This window comes from Triplophysa dalaica, chromosome 13 (assembly GCF_015846415.1).
Source record: "Triplophysa dalaica isolate WHDGS20190420 chromosome 13, ASM1584641v1, whole genome shotgun sequence".
In the NCBI taxonomy this organism is placed as follows: domain Eukaryota; kingdom Metazoa; phylum Chordata; class Actinopteri; order Cypriniformes; family Nemacheilidae; genus Triplophysa; species Triplophysa dalaica.
Window position 1 is genome coordinate 13702634 of NC_079554.1, and position 17361 is coordinate 13719994.

At 37.3% G+C, this 17361-nt stretch overlaps 1 protein-coding gene across 1 annotated transcript in view; it reads right to left on the bottom strand.

The window, feature by feature from the left end:
* Positions 1-108: 108 nt before the first annotated feature.
* rgs6 (regulator of G protein signaling 6) overlaps positions 109-17361 on the bottom strand; it is a 54645-nt gene continuing 37392 nt past the window's right edge. The window contains exons 4-18 of the mRNA XM_056763691.1: positions 16425-16475; positions 16218-16324; positions 12319-12370; positions 11540-11604; positions 9704-9780; positions 9024-9105; positions 8741-8815; positions 8558-8656; positions 8381-8442; positions 7290-7400; positions 6333-6458; positions 4903-5089; positions 4065-4154; positions 2675-2728; positions 109-2095 (exon numbers count right to left, since the gene is read on the bottom strand). Of these exons, the coding sequence (XP_056619669.1) occupies positions 2045-2095; positions 2675-2728; positions 4065-4154; positions 4903-5089; positions 6333-6458; positions 7290-7400; positions 8381-8442; positions 8558-8656; positions 8741-8815; positions 9024-9105; positions 9704-9780; positions 11540-11604; positions 12319-12370; positions 16218-16324; positions 16425-16475 (1289 nt within the window). The 3' untranslated portion in view covers positions 109-2044. The remainder of the gene's footprint in view (positions 2096-2674; positions 2729-4064; positions 4155-4902; positions 5090-6332; positions 6459-7289; positions 7401-8380; positions 8443-8557; positions 8657-8740; positions 8816-9023; positions 9106-9703; positions 9781-11539; positions 11605-12318; positions 12371-16217; positions 16325-16424; positions 16476-17361) is intronic.

The window sequence follows — 17361 nt, forward strand, 5'->3', positions numbered from 1 at the left end:
GAAGTCAAACCTAGTTGAACTATTTCAACAAACATTTAATGGAACATTACGCACACAACACACATGAAAGACTTAAGACTATCCGTGCAGAAAAATCATTTCCAGAGCTCTCCAAACTCAAAATGTTTATTGAATGACTGGACATCCGGTGGTCCTTTCGATTTTCTTGCCCTACTGACCGCCATCTTCGTCACTGAAAAAGAAAACTAGGCAAAAAAAAAACTCTTTAGAAATATTCCATGCATAGTTTTGTGCTGAATGTGGCTCTTGTGCCTCTTAAGTTATATTTATCTTTCGGTATTCTACACAGCTTCTTCTTGAGTCATCAAACCGTTTCTACCTGAAAATGTTTGGGGGAAACCTGTCAAAGCAACCACACACTTTTCTGTTCTTACATTTTCTTCCCCACTGCATCAAAATCAGAGGGAATTTGTGTGTTCGGTTACTGTTAAACAGTTTATGTCAATGCACCCCTGGCAGTGATGGTGCTTTTAGAAAACAAGCTAAATAAACTCCCACTGGGGCAGCAATGGAAAATGGAAAAGAGCTGAAGCAGATCTGGAGAATCTGTGCTTTCCTCAGAAGTCCTGCTCATGGATGAGAATCCTGTATTGTTGTCCACTGTTGATAGGCTATGATATGCTGTTAAGATATGATCACCATATATCTGTGGTCAGATCGTACACTGACAGTCATCACTACACTGACGCAGAGTCACATTAAGCGTTTACATTCTACATTGAATTTACAGTACCATTCATTAAAGCAGGCAAACAAGACAACGTTAACCGGACTCAAACATACAGTTATGTCAGGTACTTACAAATGTAGGGTTCCCACAGTCATGAAAAACCTGAATATATCAGACGATTGTGATTCTGAGGACTTAAAAATCTTAAAAAGTGATGAAAAAGTCTACAATGAAAACTAGAAAAGAAGATAAATTCCTACAAAAGATGATATAGATTTTTTATTCTAATCAAGTTTACCTTGAAAATATTTGGTTGATTTAAAATTGCTCTTTGCTGTGCAATCCCTATAAAATGATTTTAAAACTTATAAATGACTGAAAAAGCTCCAACAAAATGAAATGAACCCTGTAAATCATTTTAGGTTGTTTGGTAAAAAATGTGCTTTAAAGCCGATATGGAAACACGCTGTCTGAGCAGAACTCCAGTATTTCTCACTGGTTAAATCTTTGTGCAAAAGTAATACTTTGTGCTCTAAATAAATCATTCTGAAATACTCATACTTTCCTATTGTCCCGGTCACATTACCCTTACCTCATGTCTAATAATTTAATCCTCAATAAAACTGAGTGTAAAAGGTACATCTCCTGGTAGACGCATTACATTGTGTGCTATAGGCGAGTAAAATAAATACAGAATAAATTCTTCATCAGTAAAATACTTTCTCCAAAATGTCAGGAGCATTAATATAACACTGTGCTGTTAAACCTCATCACCTCCCGTTCATACTCCATATTGGCGACTGTTTCACAAGTATATGATGAGAGTATGAAAAGACGCCAACCGAGGGAACACAGACATGGAAAGCCCTTTTCATTTTCTCCACTCCTTTGGAATGCTCCGAAGATTTCACACACCCTCTCTTCATCCATATGCGTATGCTATCAACTATGCATTGAATACTGAATAATATTTTCAAATCTGATAATAAAGGGGCTGAACTGGTGTTGGTTTTTAATGACCATCCAGCAATGAGCGACCAGTCCATGGTGCATTCTGGGTCAATGTGTCAAATAAATGTATAATGGTGCGCTAGATGTTACTGGGAAATCTGACATTCATCTATGCAGTCTTTGCAGTCAGCCGATTTAATGAACACAGACAACACTGTCGCAGTTTGGAGATATTTTGGACTTATTGCATGCTGCCATCTAGAGTCGGTAGCTGTGCGATGTTTGGGTGGGTTTTGGAGAGGGGGTTGTCCATACGTGTGGCCCATCGTGGGCACAATGATCCAACCCCAACAAACTGCAGTTTTTCAGGAGGGGGCTGGACGCCTTGAACTTCAGGACTCGTCAGGTTGACTGCATGAGGCCAGTCAGTCGTTTAGTTGTGAGAGACTTCCCCTGAAACAATATTATGACACTTTTAGAAGCGCTTTCTAGACAACCTCCATATACATTACATTGGATCCAACACTATTTCAAAATCATTCAAAAATATATATATATTTTTGAAAAATTTTTATATCTTTTTTTTCTATTTAAATGAATTGCAAATTAATTATTTCAAAATGAATTCATTAGAATATGGCCTGATTATAATATATTTTACAGGTTTCCCTTCAAATCATGTTGTTGTTTTGGGTAGCATTGATAAAATTCCTAATGTCTTCATATAATCAAACAAACATAGTATATTTATTGTAAAGAACAGTATTTAAAACTGATTTAGTGATCAAATATGTAAAGAACAGATATTGCCGTTAATATAAATATGCCCTGCCCAGTGGAATTAGGTGGAATCAATTTGATCATTTTATTTATGGAAAAATTCAGCAGTGGATTCTTTCAAACCCTTTCCATAATATCCTATTTTCTTCTGGCCATCCCAGACTGACTTCTAAAAACCACACCCTGTGATTTTAAGAGACAGTTAAGGAAAGGAGTGTCAGTGTAGATTTTAAGACAACAGGGACCACTCACCACACTGCGAGTGAATTTCTCCAGAGAAGTACGACGGCCTTGATCAGTCTCAGGCTGTGGGTCGAGGGTTAATGGACGAGAAAGGGGAAAAAGATACAGTGCACATCAGGTTGACACATGTATTAATAAGGAACAATTCTACAGGATAATTATTGTTAATCTTAAATGCTCAGTAATGAGACTGTAGAAACTAAATAATACAGATAACTGTTAACACTTTCAGTTTTCAAAGTGAAAAAGCTGTATTTGTTTTTTGGTGGTTTTGGTTTAGTATGTTTAACCACTTCCAATTCAGCTTATGAAAGTAAAGTTGCCCACAACAATGGAAATCAATAGACGATTCTTGTATTTACAGTCTAGGGAAACTGAGGTATTAAAACGGCAATTCATAATAATTATAAGCACACAATTTCCCAAAAGATTTGCCATAGAATCCCACATGAAAATTAAACAAGCTTCAATTACATTCACAAATAAAAAATCTGCACATATTTCATGTGTCAAATAATGGTGCTCTGGAAGAACATCTCAACATGTTAAACAACTAGCATGTAGTGCCTTGATATTTTCCTTTCATTATTTAAAATGTTGCTGATAACTCTGTTTTTACTAATGAATTTTTTTTTTGTTTTTATTATGCTATCATGTTTTATTGTGTTAGTTGGCTGTATTTTATGAGTTATTTTAACTTAATCAAAACAACCTAACTGCAGTTTGTTTGACATTGATGCACAATAAAAAAAAGATATAACAGAGTTATCTATACTATTACAGTTTTAATACACAGTATTTCATATGCACATCTGTAAAAAAATATTTCACTTTAAACCTTAGGAACAATTTTGTTTAAATCTACATATTTAAACTTTTATTCCTGTGTTATGTTTATACTGTAATGAGACCTCCTGGACACCCTGACACAGTGGTTCTCAAACTGGGGGCTGTTTCCCCCTGGGGGACCCCAAGAAGGATCCAGGGGGCCTTGAATTTTGTGGCATTTTAGAAATGCTTCATAGATTTTATGAAATCAAAAATCTGAAAAATAAGATCACCAACTAAAATGAGTGATGTTTCCACATTGTATAACAGAATATGTTTTGGTTTAATTCAAATTCTAAGTTTAAGATTATACGTATTTATATGGGGGGGCTGCAAAGCGATTCACTCTACACAAAGGGGGCCTTTCAATGAAAAAGTTTGAGTACCCCTGCCCCAACAAATTCAGCTTATTCTGAATCCGATTCTTAACAAACGCCCAGAAGGGTCTGAAAAATAAAGGCATTATGCAGATTTGTTACACAGAAAGTATCTATAATAAGGGACACAGGTTCAGAAGGCCCTATAGAGATTCCACCGACTCTGCCGTGTGCGATTTGATATGAGGACTAACCTTCTTTCTAGCCAGCAGGAGGTCCTGGTAAGCATTGGAGCGCTGGAAACGAGGGTAGCTGTCACTCTTCATCAGCTTGTAAATGTGGTCCTGAAAACGAAAAACATCGCAGGCTGACAGTGAGTCTCGGGCAAAAGGAAAGTATCTCATTGCAAAGTAATGAGAAAGGGCCAAAAGCCTTCAGAAAACCAGCGTTCTCTTTCTAATCCTGGATCTATTCTTTTCTCAATCACAGCATCACATGTGCAGACTCGAATAAATATGTAGGTTAGATTCTCTCACGGGAAAAGACAATCCGTGACTGATAATGCAAATCTAAGAGTATGAAGCAGAAGGACTGTTTTATATTGTTTCATTGCCGCAAATCATGTTCAATTTAGTGTTCCTCTCTAATCGTTCCAATCATTTTTTATTAAAATAATGCATTTAACAAACTCTTGAAAATAATCTTTGTTACATGATTAATTAATTCTCAGAAGATTTTTCACCTCATCTAAGCACTGCTGTCATGTCTCAACCATGTAAATGTAGATAAATGAAGCAGAGAGATATAATAAAAACTCTGAAGAGCATCTATCACTTTTTGTATACCGCACTCAAACTCTTAAGTTTCTTCTTCATCATTTCAAATAAAAAAAGGCATTTCGCCTCGGGCACAACTTGCCCCAAAGTGCCGGTTGAATCTGCCCATCAGAAAACCCTGTTAAAATTTTGAAAGGCTGTAAAGCCATCTGTCTTTTTGATCTCATCATGTTCTTTCATTTAATCCATATAGTGGGGTAGTTTTTCTCCAAAACCGTTAAAAGAAGTGTTGGAATTCTTTTTTCGGCTTATTCACCTGGGCGTCTTCAAAGCTGTAACGTCCGGGGTCTTTTAAATTCTGACTGGTGCGTTCGTAACTGTGTGAATCCAGATTGATGGCGTTGGGAGCTCCCTCTGCAAGAAACTCCTGCCAGATCTCCTGGGCACGAGCTGGCACTTCCTGCAGAGGGCGGCACTTCAGATCCTGCACGGCCAACCAGTACCTACAAAAAAGAGTTTTGTGAGCAATATTTCAACATATTAAAATCAGATTGTCAACAAGCTGTTAAACATCAAGTTACTGTGTTTCTTGCATGTTTAACAGCTTGCTGACCATCTGATTATATCATATTTTGGTAAACTGTCAAAACAAAACTTGTTCTATTTTTTTTATAATGCTTCTTAAAGGTCCAGTGTATGAAATTTAGTGGCATCTAGTGGTGAGGTTGCGAATTGCAACCAACGGCTCACTCCCTCCCTCCATTTCGAAGCACTACGGTGGCTGACTCAGGGCTAAGATGTCATCATGTTTTTTTGGCCAATGGAGGTAACATATTTACGAAACGCGCTCTGTAGAGCTTCTGTAGAAACAACATGGCGAATTCTATGCACGGAGACCCGTGGTATATGTTGATAGAAATAGCTCATCCTAAGGTAATAAAAACATAACACTTCATCATGTAAGGTCTTGCTACACCTCTAAAGTTATAGTTAGGTATATCATATGGCAATTCTGTCAATAGATCTTCCAAAAAACATTGGACGTTTAAGTTAGAAACACACTTGTTTATTTCCTAAGACAGATTTAAGAAGAGCAAAGCATCTCTCTCCGCTCTCATATCACACTGCCAATCCTGTAGTGTAAAAGTGGTATAGGCCCTAATGTGCCCAAAGGGAGAGTCATGCACTCAAGAGGACACATCACTTTCACTCTCCCCACAGACAAATATAAGACGGCCCCCATAGAGGCTTTTAGACATCTAGCTATCTAGCTGGGGGATCCGAGGAGATACAAGAGAAAGAAAAGCATGATAGAGATGCGTCAGAGACAAGTGCTACTTTATCTCCTGCCAAATCACTTCACAGATCCAGTGACCTGCATCATCTCCTCAGCTCGCTCTGGGGCTTCGCTGTCCCGCCTGGGCGTCTCACGAGACCCGCAGCTGCCTCATTTGCCCCGTAATGCCCGTCGTTGGCTGTAATTTATCACAATGCACCAGCGATCCGATTTTGGAAGTGGTGATGATCGTATACCCTCCGCCGTTACACTCGCATTTTCATCAGCGGTATTTCAGCTAAGCTCTGAGCCTGGGGTCTGACCTTTAGCCTTTCCTGTTCTGCTACATTTTGCACTAGTCATTATAAGCCGAGTGGGAGAGAGAGGAATGAGCAAGATGGTGAAGCTGATATGAGAGTAGTGTTGGAGACTGGGAGGAAGAAGAGGAGGAGGAAGGCGTTTGGTCTCACAGGAGGTTCTCAGAGCTGAATTCAGACTCCAGGAATTTAAGGAACTGGTCACGGCCCAATGGGTCTTTTAAAGCCTCGTCCAATGAGAAGCCCCACTTCTTTACTCGCTGCTGACACGGTTCCTTACTAAGACAGAGAAAGAAAGAGAGAGAGAGCGTTTTTTATTGCATTGTTCTACTGACACCAGCTTCTGCTTTGACAAAACAGATGTATAATAATTTGTCATATTAATAAATCAAAATGAAGTTGGAAATGATGTTCTCGAAGAGCTTTATATAGTAACACATTACAAAAATAACATTCTCAGTTCAGAACTAAAAGTATTAATTTAAAATGTATTATTTGTGTGTTTTTTTTAAACAGAGAGGGCAAGTGTGACATCATATCCTGTTGCCCATATTTGTCAGAGCTCAAAGTGGATCTGCATCCTCAAAGAGTAATGTGAACACAACTTATTCACTTTAGCGCACCGCTTTTCAAGCGAGAAAAGTTAATAGACTCAATTTCAGTGGCTAAACTGAGAACAACAAACATTGCTTAACAAGGACAATAGGAAAACACTAAAGATGAAATGGGACACACCTGGACACAATCAGGGTGGGTTAAGGTAGAGTACAAAAACATCAAAAGAACTACATGCAACAACTTTAAAACCAACAACATAAAAATACAAAATAAAAGATCTGTCAAACTCGCGTCCCCAAGGAGACAACGGCTCTTATATCTGCCATGGGAAAGTGTGCTTCATTCTGCACCGCAGCTCGACAATTTATAACATCTTGAAAAATGTGACTCATAATCAAATGAATACTGAGACCTCAGTGGCAGTTACAGACTCACTAAAGCTTGGTACAAATTACCGCTTTCTCGTTCACTTTCATCTAATGAAACCATCTAATGAAAGACTGTCACAAGTGTCCTCTTAAAAAGACTGAGGTGTTGTTGTGGTTTTTATACCTGGCCTCTTGTTCCCAGAAAGTGACGTCATCGCCGATCCAGGGATTGGATGGGTCAGGTACTGATAAAAAGGGGTCATACTCGAGATACTGATCCGTGTAGCTCATCAATCTGCATAATACAGGATTTGAATTGATGTTTAGAATTAATAATTAGAGATGAAGCATTACAGTGGTTAAACACAACTTAAATCCTTTGATAATGCACGATAGATAAACGTATTGCTTTTTCATAAAATTTTATACAAAAATGTTTTTAGATTAAACTTTGTTTGGATAAATGTTTAGATAAACTTGGAGTCATATATTATGATATTTATTTAAATAAATAAATAACGTAACTAGTTTAACCTATTCATCTACATTTTATAAATCAGTTTAATATAATTTAAATTCAAGTAACTTGTCAAGCCAATTTGATTTAACTTAAAAAGTCAAGACAGGTTTTGAACTAAACTTTTAAAGGAGATTTTTTTTACAATGGACTTTAAAAGAACATGCAGTGCAGCCGTCAAGATATTCCTCTCCAAGCGTCATGATGTCACTTCCTGTGATTTTAACCCAGCAGGATTAAAGGCAGAATGGGGAATAATGCCTGCCAACCATATCAAACTGAAGCTTTCAGACTGGTGTGCTGTGAAGCGATAACTGTGTGGGAATAATTATGTGTTTCGGAGCTCTGAACTTCCAAAAACACTGGAGACTACAGCAGACCTCATTTGATCACACGTCATACAATATAAATAGTTCTTTCAACTACAGGCACATTTGAAATCATGATCTTTCAAAAAATTAAGTCTCTCAAAATACGAATAGTCCTATATAACTTAAATCGTCTGCTTACCAGGCAGTGAATATTTTCATGAGACTATTTTTTCTATTTTTTTTTTTAAATCTGGGCCAAAAAAAGAACCGCATATGTCTTTGTTAAACGACATTTGAAGAGTTGTAAAATAAATAATAAAGACATGATAAAAAGTTCCCAAGATGGTTCTTGTGACCTATATAATGCAAAATAGGAATAAAGCTCTAGGAAATAAACCGTGGCTCTTATATATGCGTTTCATGCACAGATCAAGGAGGAGGACTTACGTCTCAGCCACTTTGGACATTTTCATACAGTGTCGATCCAACTGAGTGTTCAAGAACAGAATCTGAAAAAGATATATTGCTGTTACACACTGCATTTTCATTCAAGCATGTCAGTGATCTGTGTTAACCGTCCCACTGTGACACTGTCAGGAATCTAATTCACACCAGTACACACACCTCTTTCTCTACGTCCTCTTTGGTGTCCTTGTTGATCTGTTGTGAAGGTGTGTGTACAGGACTCTGCGTATGCGTGTCATCCACTACACCATACACAGACTGCACGGCAAAGAAAGAGAGAGATATACAAATACAAATACAGTCTCTGTCTCATTAATATATACTCGAGTGCAGAATCAGCACCTTTTTTACTCTTGCGGGATTCTTGAGCCGGCGACACTTTCTGATGTCCATCTCTGTGGTGTTGACACATCCTGGCTGTGAATCACATGATCATTCACTTTTTATGAACTTTCTTAACAGAATATAACCTCCTGCATTATATATAATGATAAATGAGTCCTTTATGACATTTTTAAACAAAGTTTTTATTAACTTAATGTTTCCTACTAAACCTTATTTTATTTAGTATTTATTTTTATTTGACAATTGAAACATTTTTAAACATAACCCCCCCCTCACACACCACGGGGCGATGAACATCCCAAAAGGCTCTTTCCTGACTATCCAGAATCTTTCTCTCCGTCTTGTCCTTTTTCCTGTCGATCCTACGAAATCAAAGTAGAAACACAAAGCTGTATGATATTAATATTAAATAAACAGAGGCAGTACATGCTTGCCCTGCCTTGGACATTAAAGAGCAAAGCCCCTGTGCTCATCAAAGTTGCAACCTGTCTCCGAGGGGAGCTAATTCATTTCCATTTCTGCCACTTCACTCTTTATAACTGACATTTGCTGCGTCGCTTTCTGTGTCTCTAGCTGATTTTGTTTCTAAACCCGAGACTCTTTCATTCATCTGTAAGTCTCTCTCCGTTTCTCGTTTTTCCCAAAATCGCATTTTAAGTATGCGTGTGGATAAACGCAGACTTGTGGGCTTGTGTTGGCAGCCTCTGGCCATCAGATGAGGCTCTTCAGCTGGTTTATAAAGAGCAAGAGGTTGCTTCAATGATAGTCCCTTCGAAATCAAACAGACATGCTAGTATGTTGCACAGGTAACACAATGTTATTATGTTACATTGTAATTAAGCTTGAGCATGTATGTGCAGTGTGTGTTTGTGTGAATGTGTGTGGGTTGAATGCTATGGAGAGAAGGGCAGGTATAAGTAAGGACTGTGTTTGTGTAGTCGTCCTGACAACGGCACTTACTTGACCTGTGCCTCAGCCTGCATGAAGATGAACTCCCACTTCCTAGCAAAAGCCCTCTGAAGCCGTGCAAGATTCTCCTGGATGACAGAAATGGTGACAAATGAGGGAGATAAACAAGAAAGTTAGGAAAAAAAGAAAAACAACCTGCAACCTCCATTAAAGGTGTTTAATATAAGTAAAGAAAGGAAGGAAAGAAAGAAAGAAAGAAAGAAAGAAGGAAAGAAAGAAGGAAGGAATGAAAGAAAGAAAAAAGAAGGAAGGAAGGAAGGAAGGAAAGAAAGAAAGAAGGAAAGGAAGGAAGGAAAGGGAGAAAGAAAGAAAGAAAGAAAGAAAGGAAAGGAAGGAATGAAAGAAAGAAAGAAAAAAGAAAGAAGGAAGGAAGGAAGGAAGGAAGGAAAGAAAGAAATAAAGAAAGAAGGAAAGGAAGGAAGGAAAGAGAGAAAGAAAGAAAGAAAGAAAGAAAGAAGGAAGGAAAGAAGGAAAGAAAGAAAGAGAGAAAGAAGGAAGGAAAGAAAGAAAGAAGGAAGGAAAGGTAGAAAGAAAGAGAGAAAGAAGGAAGGAAGGAAAGGAAGACAGAGAGAAAGAAGGAAGGAAAGAAAGAAAGAAAGAAAGAAGGAAGGAAAGAAAGAAAGAGAGAAGGAAAGAAAGAAGGAAGGAAAGAAAGAAAGAAAGAAAGAAAGAGAGAAGGAATGAAAGAAGGAAGGAAGGAAGGAAGCCAGCTCCAACCGAGTTTTGTTCTGCATGGTCCGCTTGCACAGGTAAATGGCTGTGACAGCAGAGAGAGAGAGAGAGAGAGAGAGAGAGAGACAGACAGACAGACAGACAGAGGGAGAGAGAGAGAATGAGAGAGAGAGAGAGAGAGAGACAGAGAGAGAGAGAGAGAGAGAGACAGAGGGAGAGAGAGAGAGAGAGAGAGAGAAAGAAAGAAAGAAAGAAAGAAAGAAAGAAAGAAAGAAAGAAAGAAAGAAAGAAAGAAAGAAAGAAAGAAGGAAAGGAAGGAAGGAAGAAGGAAAGAAAGAGAGAAAGGAGGAAGGAAGGACAGAAAGAGAGAAAGAAGGAAGGAAGGACAGAAAGAGAGAAAGAAGGAAGGAAGGAAAGAAGAAAGAAAGAAAGAAAGAAAGAAAGAAAGAAAGAAAGAAGGAAGGAAAGATAGAAAGAAAGAAAGAAAGAGAGAGAGAAAGAAAGAGAGAAAGAAAGAGAGAAAGACAGACAGACAGAAAGAAAGAAAGAAGGAAAGGAAGGAAGGAAGGACAGAAAGAGAGAAAGGAGGAAGGAAGGACAGAAAGAGAGAAAGAAGGAAGGAAGGAAAGAAAGAAAGAAAGAAAGAAGGAAGGAAAGATAGAAAGAAAGAAAGAAAGAAAGAAAGAGAGAAAAAAAGAGAGAAAGAAAGAGAGAAAGAAAGACAGACAGACAGACAGAAAGAAAGAAAGAAAGAAAGAAAGAAAGAAAGAAAGAAAGAAAGAAAGAACGAAAGAAAGAACGAAAGAAAGAAAGAAAGAAAGAAAGAAAAAAAAGAAAGAAGGAAGGAAGGAAAAAGGAAAGAAGAAAGAAAGAAAGAAATAAAGGAAAAACAAACCAAATTAATCTGCAATAAAGGTGTGAAATGAAAAAGAAAAACAAGATGCGTTTAAGATGTGAAACAAAGAAAATTGAGTATGTTCAATGTAAAGAAAGTACAGTATGCACCACTAGATGGAAACATGGTCAATGGCAAGGTCACACAATTATCGCTTCTACGTTTATAGTAATTTCCTGACATCTGCCAACAGCTGAAATGCTTATCTGCCCGCAAAACAAACAAACATTTCTCTGCTGTCATCACGGAGAGTCACTTACAGCCTCGTAGTCTGCCAGCTCCAACCGAGTTTTGTTCTGCATGGTCCGCTTGCACAGGTAAATGGCTGTGACAGCAGAGAGAGAGAGAGAGAGAGAGAGAGAGAGAGAGACAGACAGACAGACAGAGGGAGAGAGAGAGAATGAGAGAGAGAGAGAGAGAGAGACAGACAGAGGGAGAGAGAGAGAGAGAATGAGAGAGAGAGACAGAGAGAGAGAGAGAGAGAGACAGAGGGAGAGAGAGAGAGAGAGAGAGAGAGAGAGAGAGAGAGAGAGAGAGAGAGAGAGAGAGAGAGAGAGAGTGAGAGAGTGAGACAACAGGAACACTTAAATGAAGATTTAATATAGAGATTGAGAAACACAGAGAGCCCACTTCTAACCCACCCTTCATATTCATTATTTTATTGCTTTTATTTAATTTTTTTACTAAGAGAGAGAGAGAGACTTTAAGCCCTATCAACAGTCGTATAATCCCTCCACACACTCTCTCACACATACATCCGGCATACTTGATTGGATTTTGTGTCTATTCTGTGCATGTATCATTTTTGCTTGGCCAGTTTATAGACAGCAGAAACTGTGAATGAGTCACCATTGACCATCAGTGAACATCTGCCCACCATCAACACATTCTAAAGAACACCTACTGATCAGACAGGGATGTTCAGCAGTTCTTCTTCACTGTTTACTGTCTGACAGAGTTACGGCTGTGATAAATCTGTGAAAGATCCGGCCTCCCAATGTTTTTCTGAGTTCGCTCCTCAAAAAATATATATTCTTACCATAGTCTGTGTTCTCCGGCTCCCAGCAATTAGACGGCCAAAAGTATGGTGCCTGGGAAAGAGAGTTACAGTAGAGGCGTTTGAATAACTCATGTTGTGTGGAACACAAATCTTTTAACCATTGTCAACTTAGGCCAAAAACTGGCCACTGACCAACTAAAGATTATTTTTTATGTTATGCAGGCTGAATGTTCTGATATATTTAATACCATAATCAAAAATTTACTTCACTCCAGTGTTGGCCTGCATCTGACTGTATTGACAAGACTGAAGAAATGTGTATAGACTTTGTGCTTATTTTTTTCATCCAGGATAACATTGACAAAACAATGAGAATTTCGCTCTTTATCTGAATAGTAAAGATAAAAGGTTGGTCTTAACTTTAGTATGGAGTACAATTGGTGTGTTTAGAGTATAAAATGAAGCTCATCTTTGGGAAGATTTAAAGAGTTGGTGTTTTTCTGTCTTTCCTTGTTTTCAATTAAAGCAATACTGCCTGATATGCGGTAGTTTGCCTTTTTCCCAATACTTTTATCCAATAAATACTATAAAGTTTATTGTTTTGTCTATTTTCTACAACTCACATTTTGGTAAGGGGGCATTAAATGTAAATATTGTACGAATATAATGATATACAATACCGCTTCTGTCCATAGGGGATGAACCGCTATTTAAAATTTGGCCGATAACCAATAATTCTTTAACATTGGAAGCCGAAATGTTGGCCGATATACAGTATCTAAACATTAATCTAAAATTCCCTAAGACTGAAACAAAAGGCAAAAAGTGTACAACTGTTTTATTTGAAAATATTCATCGCGGAAAACAAGGTAACCATTAGATATATTTTTCCCCCTGAAAATCATGTACCAAGCCTACTTTACACTAGTTACCCATTCTTTAACCTTTAAACTTTTCTGGTAAATTTAAAAAACAAATTATAGATGTTCTTCCAGAAAATGATTGTAAAACAGGTCTCAAGACAGAAAGTATTCGGGCAGCAGTCTGATTCAAACAATATGCTTTTGTTCCTATAATTTACACATTCATCATAAATACTGTATCTAAATCTAGATCAGAAATGTTTTGATCATAGCAGAAAGTGAATTATCATGACTAAAAGACAGTACTGTACTGTATTTGAACGGCGAGCAGCGTGCAGAAGAAGTATTTAAACCGGAGGAAATTATTTAAGCTTTATCGGCTTTAATATATCGGCACACATTTTTATTATTTATTATTAAATGACCATGTATCAGCCAATACCGATACGGGCGATAATTTATCGTGCATCCCTAATGTCCATTTTCCATAAACTATTATTATTTAATCATGTTGCAAAAATCGAACCAACAAAAAAGGTTTCAGAAGGACAGCGACAGTAAATTTATTGACAGGAATTTATTGTAAGAAAGCCTGAAAAACGTCAGCAAATGCAGTGATTATTTTGACAATTACACAAAAACAACTTGTCAGTGACTTTTCTAGTCTCATTTTATTTTGGATCAGGTGCGGGTCTACAGAAACAAATCATTTCTTGCTACCTGCCGGATGCTAACTAATTCAGTGCAGATATTATGGAGTCAAGATTTTCATCATGTTATATAAGCCATTAACAATATTTCCAACAAGCGAACAAACTCTCCCGCCTTCGTAAAGCCTGTTTGAAAGGCTACGGGCGAAACAAAGCAAATGATGGTATATTGAGATTGTTATCATCACGTAATGAGCTGATGAGGCGTACAGAACTCCAGAGAAACTCACAAACACTAATTAATGAATGTAGAGGAATATGACTGTGAAAATATACAGCTGTGGACAAAAATTAAGAGACCCCACCATTTTTTTCATTAATCAGCATTTCTCCGTCAATTGTAGCAATTCCAGTCTAGTGTCTGTTGAATTTCAACAGAAACAAACCTCATGAATGACAAAGTCAACCAACAACAAATTTGTTTAAGACTATAGCACGGCAATACACATGAAAGTTGTGAAAAATCAGACTTATGTCCTTTTTGAACTGATCCTTAAATACATGTGTAAGGTGGTGAAAAATGTGATAGAAGAAGAACCACCAACCACCCACTGGCCCAATGGCGGAGTCCAAGTGGCATGGCGAAGGCATGCACGCGTTCCGTCTTTCGGGCCGGCCATTTATACGGGGATCTCACGGTAACAAACTCGCTAGTCTTGGTCATTGCCAGAGGTAAGAGACCTGAGCGGGGATTTACGGTAACAAGGATGTAACGGAATACAATATAATTCTTATACTGATTACATAAAATAAGAACATAATATAGGGCATGCTCACCGGGAGACTGCTTTTATTTATTTATTTATTAGATATTATTTATAGAATGATCTTGTTTGTTCTATAAACACCATGCACTGGGTTGTGTTTTACCTGTCTGTGAATTTTTTATTTTCTCCTGTAAAGCTGCTTTGGAACAATGCACATTGTGAAAATCACTATATAAATAAACTTGAATTGAATTGAATAAGGAAGTGTTTATAAATTCAGAATACTGCAGAACAATTTTAAACATGACAATTTATTAGTCAGGTAAATGTTTCTTGCCAATTACAATTCAATTCTTTTCAGATAATACGAGAAAAATAACACAAATGGCCACAAATGGGCATTTGCATGAAGACACAAGCTGAACAACGAGCAGAATATCTTTAAAGCCTCAAACCTATCTTATGATCTGCTCTACTGCTGTGGATATTAGACTATTGTACCAATCGCACTGACACATTTCAAATGATACCAAATATGAAGATTCTTTGTTCGCATAAGATATTGTGTTTGTCAAATCCAGTTCATGGGTGAGCTTTGAATTGCTCTGAGTTCAGTTGGCGAGAAAGAGGAGAGGAGGAGAAGAGATTATATGTAAAAGTTTGAGTTGGTAATCATTATTCATTGTTGTATGCTGTCTGAGATGGAGATGCAATCCGTGTGGGGAGTTTGTTGTATTGGATGAAGTTCTGCGTTTCTCTGGATGTGGTGCTTTTGGTGTGGACACCTTACCACCAGCCTTACACATGTAAATACATTAGTGCCGTATTGTTTAAATATGAATACAAACTTTCTTTGTAGAATTTAATATGCACAACCATGTTTTGTTATTCTACTAATATCATTTTATTTAAATACTTATATATACGTTAATAATTCAGAAAAACTTAATTAAAGTGGTCTCTTAATTTTATCCACATCTGTATATAATAAAAAAGTCTTTTTCATGTTTAACGTTTATTAATATGGTATTCTTTAAAATGTTTCAGTAGAGTCTGAATGAGTGGATGCAGCTTCTATCCATTTTCCTCTGTTAATGATATGTTATGTGCATTATAAACACTAACCGTGTCCTTGGCTAACTCTTTTAAAATCAATTAAAAAAGAAGATTTATCCATTTTATATACTGTAAAGATAAAGATAGTTCTGTTGGACGTGTTCACTTGCGATTTATATTTAACCTTAGATCATAAAAGCATAGCCACAGACAATAAAAATAACTTGTTTGAGATACAGTACACTGTATAAATTAATCTCTGTGATATACTGCCTGACCTATAGAGTGTGTGGTGAAAAACTGTGAAGCGGCTTCTAGAGGCAGTGCTGATCAAACACAACCTTGATTGTTAAGGAGGTTTAAAGGTCAGCGCTGGTGGCGTCATCAAACATGGAGCTTGTTCATAGTCCAACAGAAATCTGATTTCATGCACGGCAGATTCGGTGTTCTCACAGTATCTCTGCAGCGTTAAAACGCAGCTGGATATTTCTAACAGGATCACATCTTAGCAACCACATCCTGTCAGGATGTGACCCTGGACCAAACATGACTCATGAGGAGGTTCATATCGTTGCTGGTTAACGGTAGACATTCAAGCTCACCTGAAAGCGATAAAATGTCCCGTCATCCTTGAGGTTGAGAACATGGTCAGAGATTGGGAATATGTAGCCTTGGGCTGCGATCAGGCTACCAATATGTATGGCCTCCACTGCATTAGAAAACGGATTATTTTATTATAATGCATTTGCTTCCATCAAAAAAACTAAAATTTGCACGCTGTGTGCTTTTCTTCATTAAAAAGGACCTACCCGGATCTTCTATGTTTAGGTTCTTCATCAACCACTGAACAATATCTGAACCTGTAGTTTAGAAATGGAAAACAAAATCAGCTCATTATCACATGCAAATTTTGCTTAAATTACATTGACTCTTAAAGCCTTGTAATCATGAGACCAAAATCATTATACGCTAAGTCAGTGTGGTCTTCAATTCAAAATGTTTGTCAAATCGGTCAGGAGAAGTCTTAAAGGATTTAAATTAGACGAACACCACCTACAACAGCAACGCTTTCGTTTCAAATCAGCTCTTATGTATCTGGATGTGGCCCTCTGGGCTTCCATTTAGAGCCGCTCATTGTAGTAATTGTGTTTAGCGATACGGGCCGTTAAAGCTAAACAGTTTCCTCACATTTATTCTCTATGAAAGCCCAAAAGGAAAACAACTGCTTTTCTAGCAGTGTTTCTAGAAAGCTAAATAGTTTTTCGAGGTAAATAGTTGAGTAATAAGAGATAATGTGCAGTCAGCTGATCATTATCACAAAATAGACGCTTTAGGGTTATACATGAGCTTCTTGTCAGGGTTTATTTTGCGATGATGACCGACTAACAGCACATTACATATGGTTAAGTATATTTCAAGAAAATATTGTTTAATATGTTTTTGTGTAATTAAATGCAAAACAAAATTATCAAAATGAAGTACCCTTAGTCACAATTACAGTTGTGCTGGTATTCAATAATATGATTAATCGTGAGAAATTATTTAAAAAAATATTGTTACGGTAGGCAATTTAAAATAACATGAATATATCTAGCATAACATATTAGCATTATTGTTTACATTTCCTTGATATTAAGGTAGCTTAGTTTATTAAATGTTAAAGACGGTTTCATTGGATGCACACGCGTTGCCAAGGTTACGCACCTAGCCCGAAGTTAACTTCTAGTTATATCGTTACTACAAAAA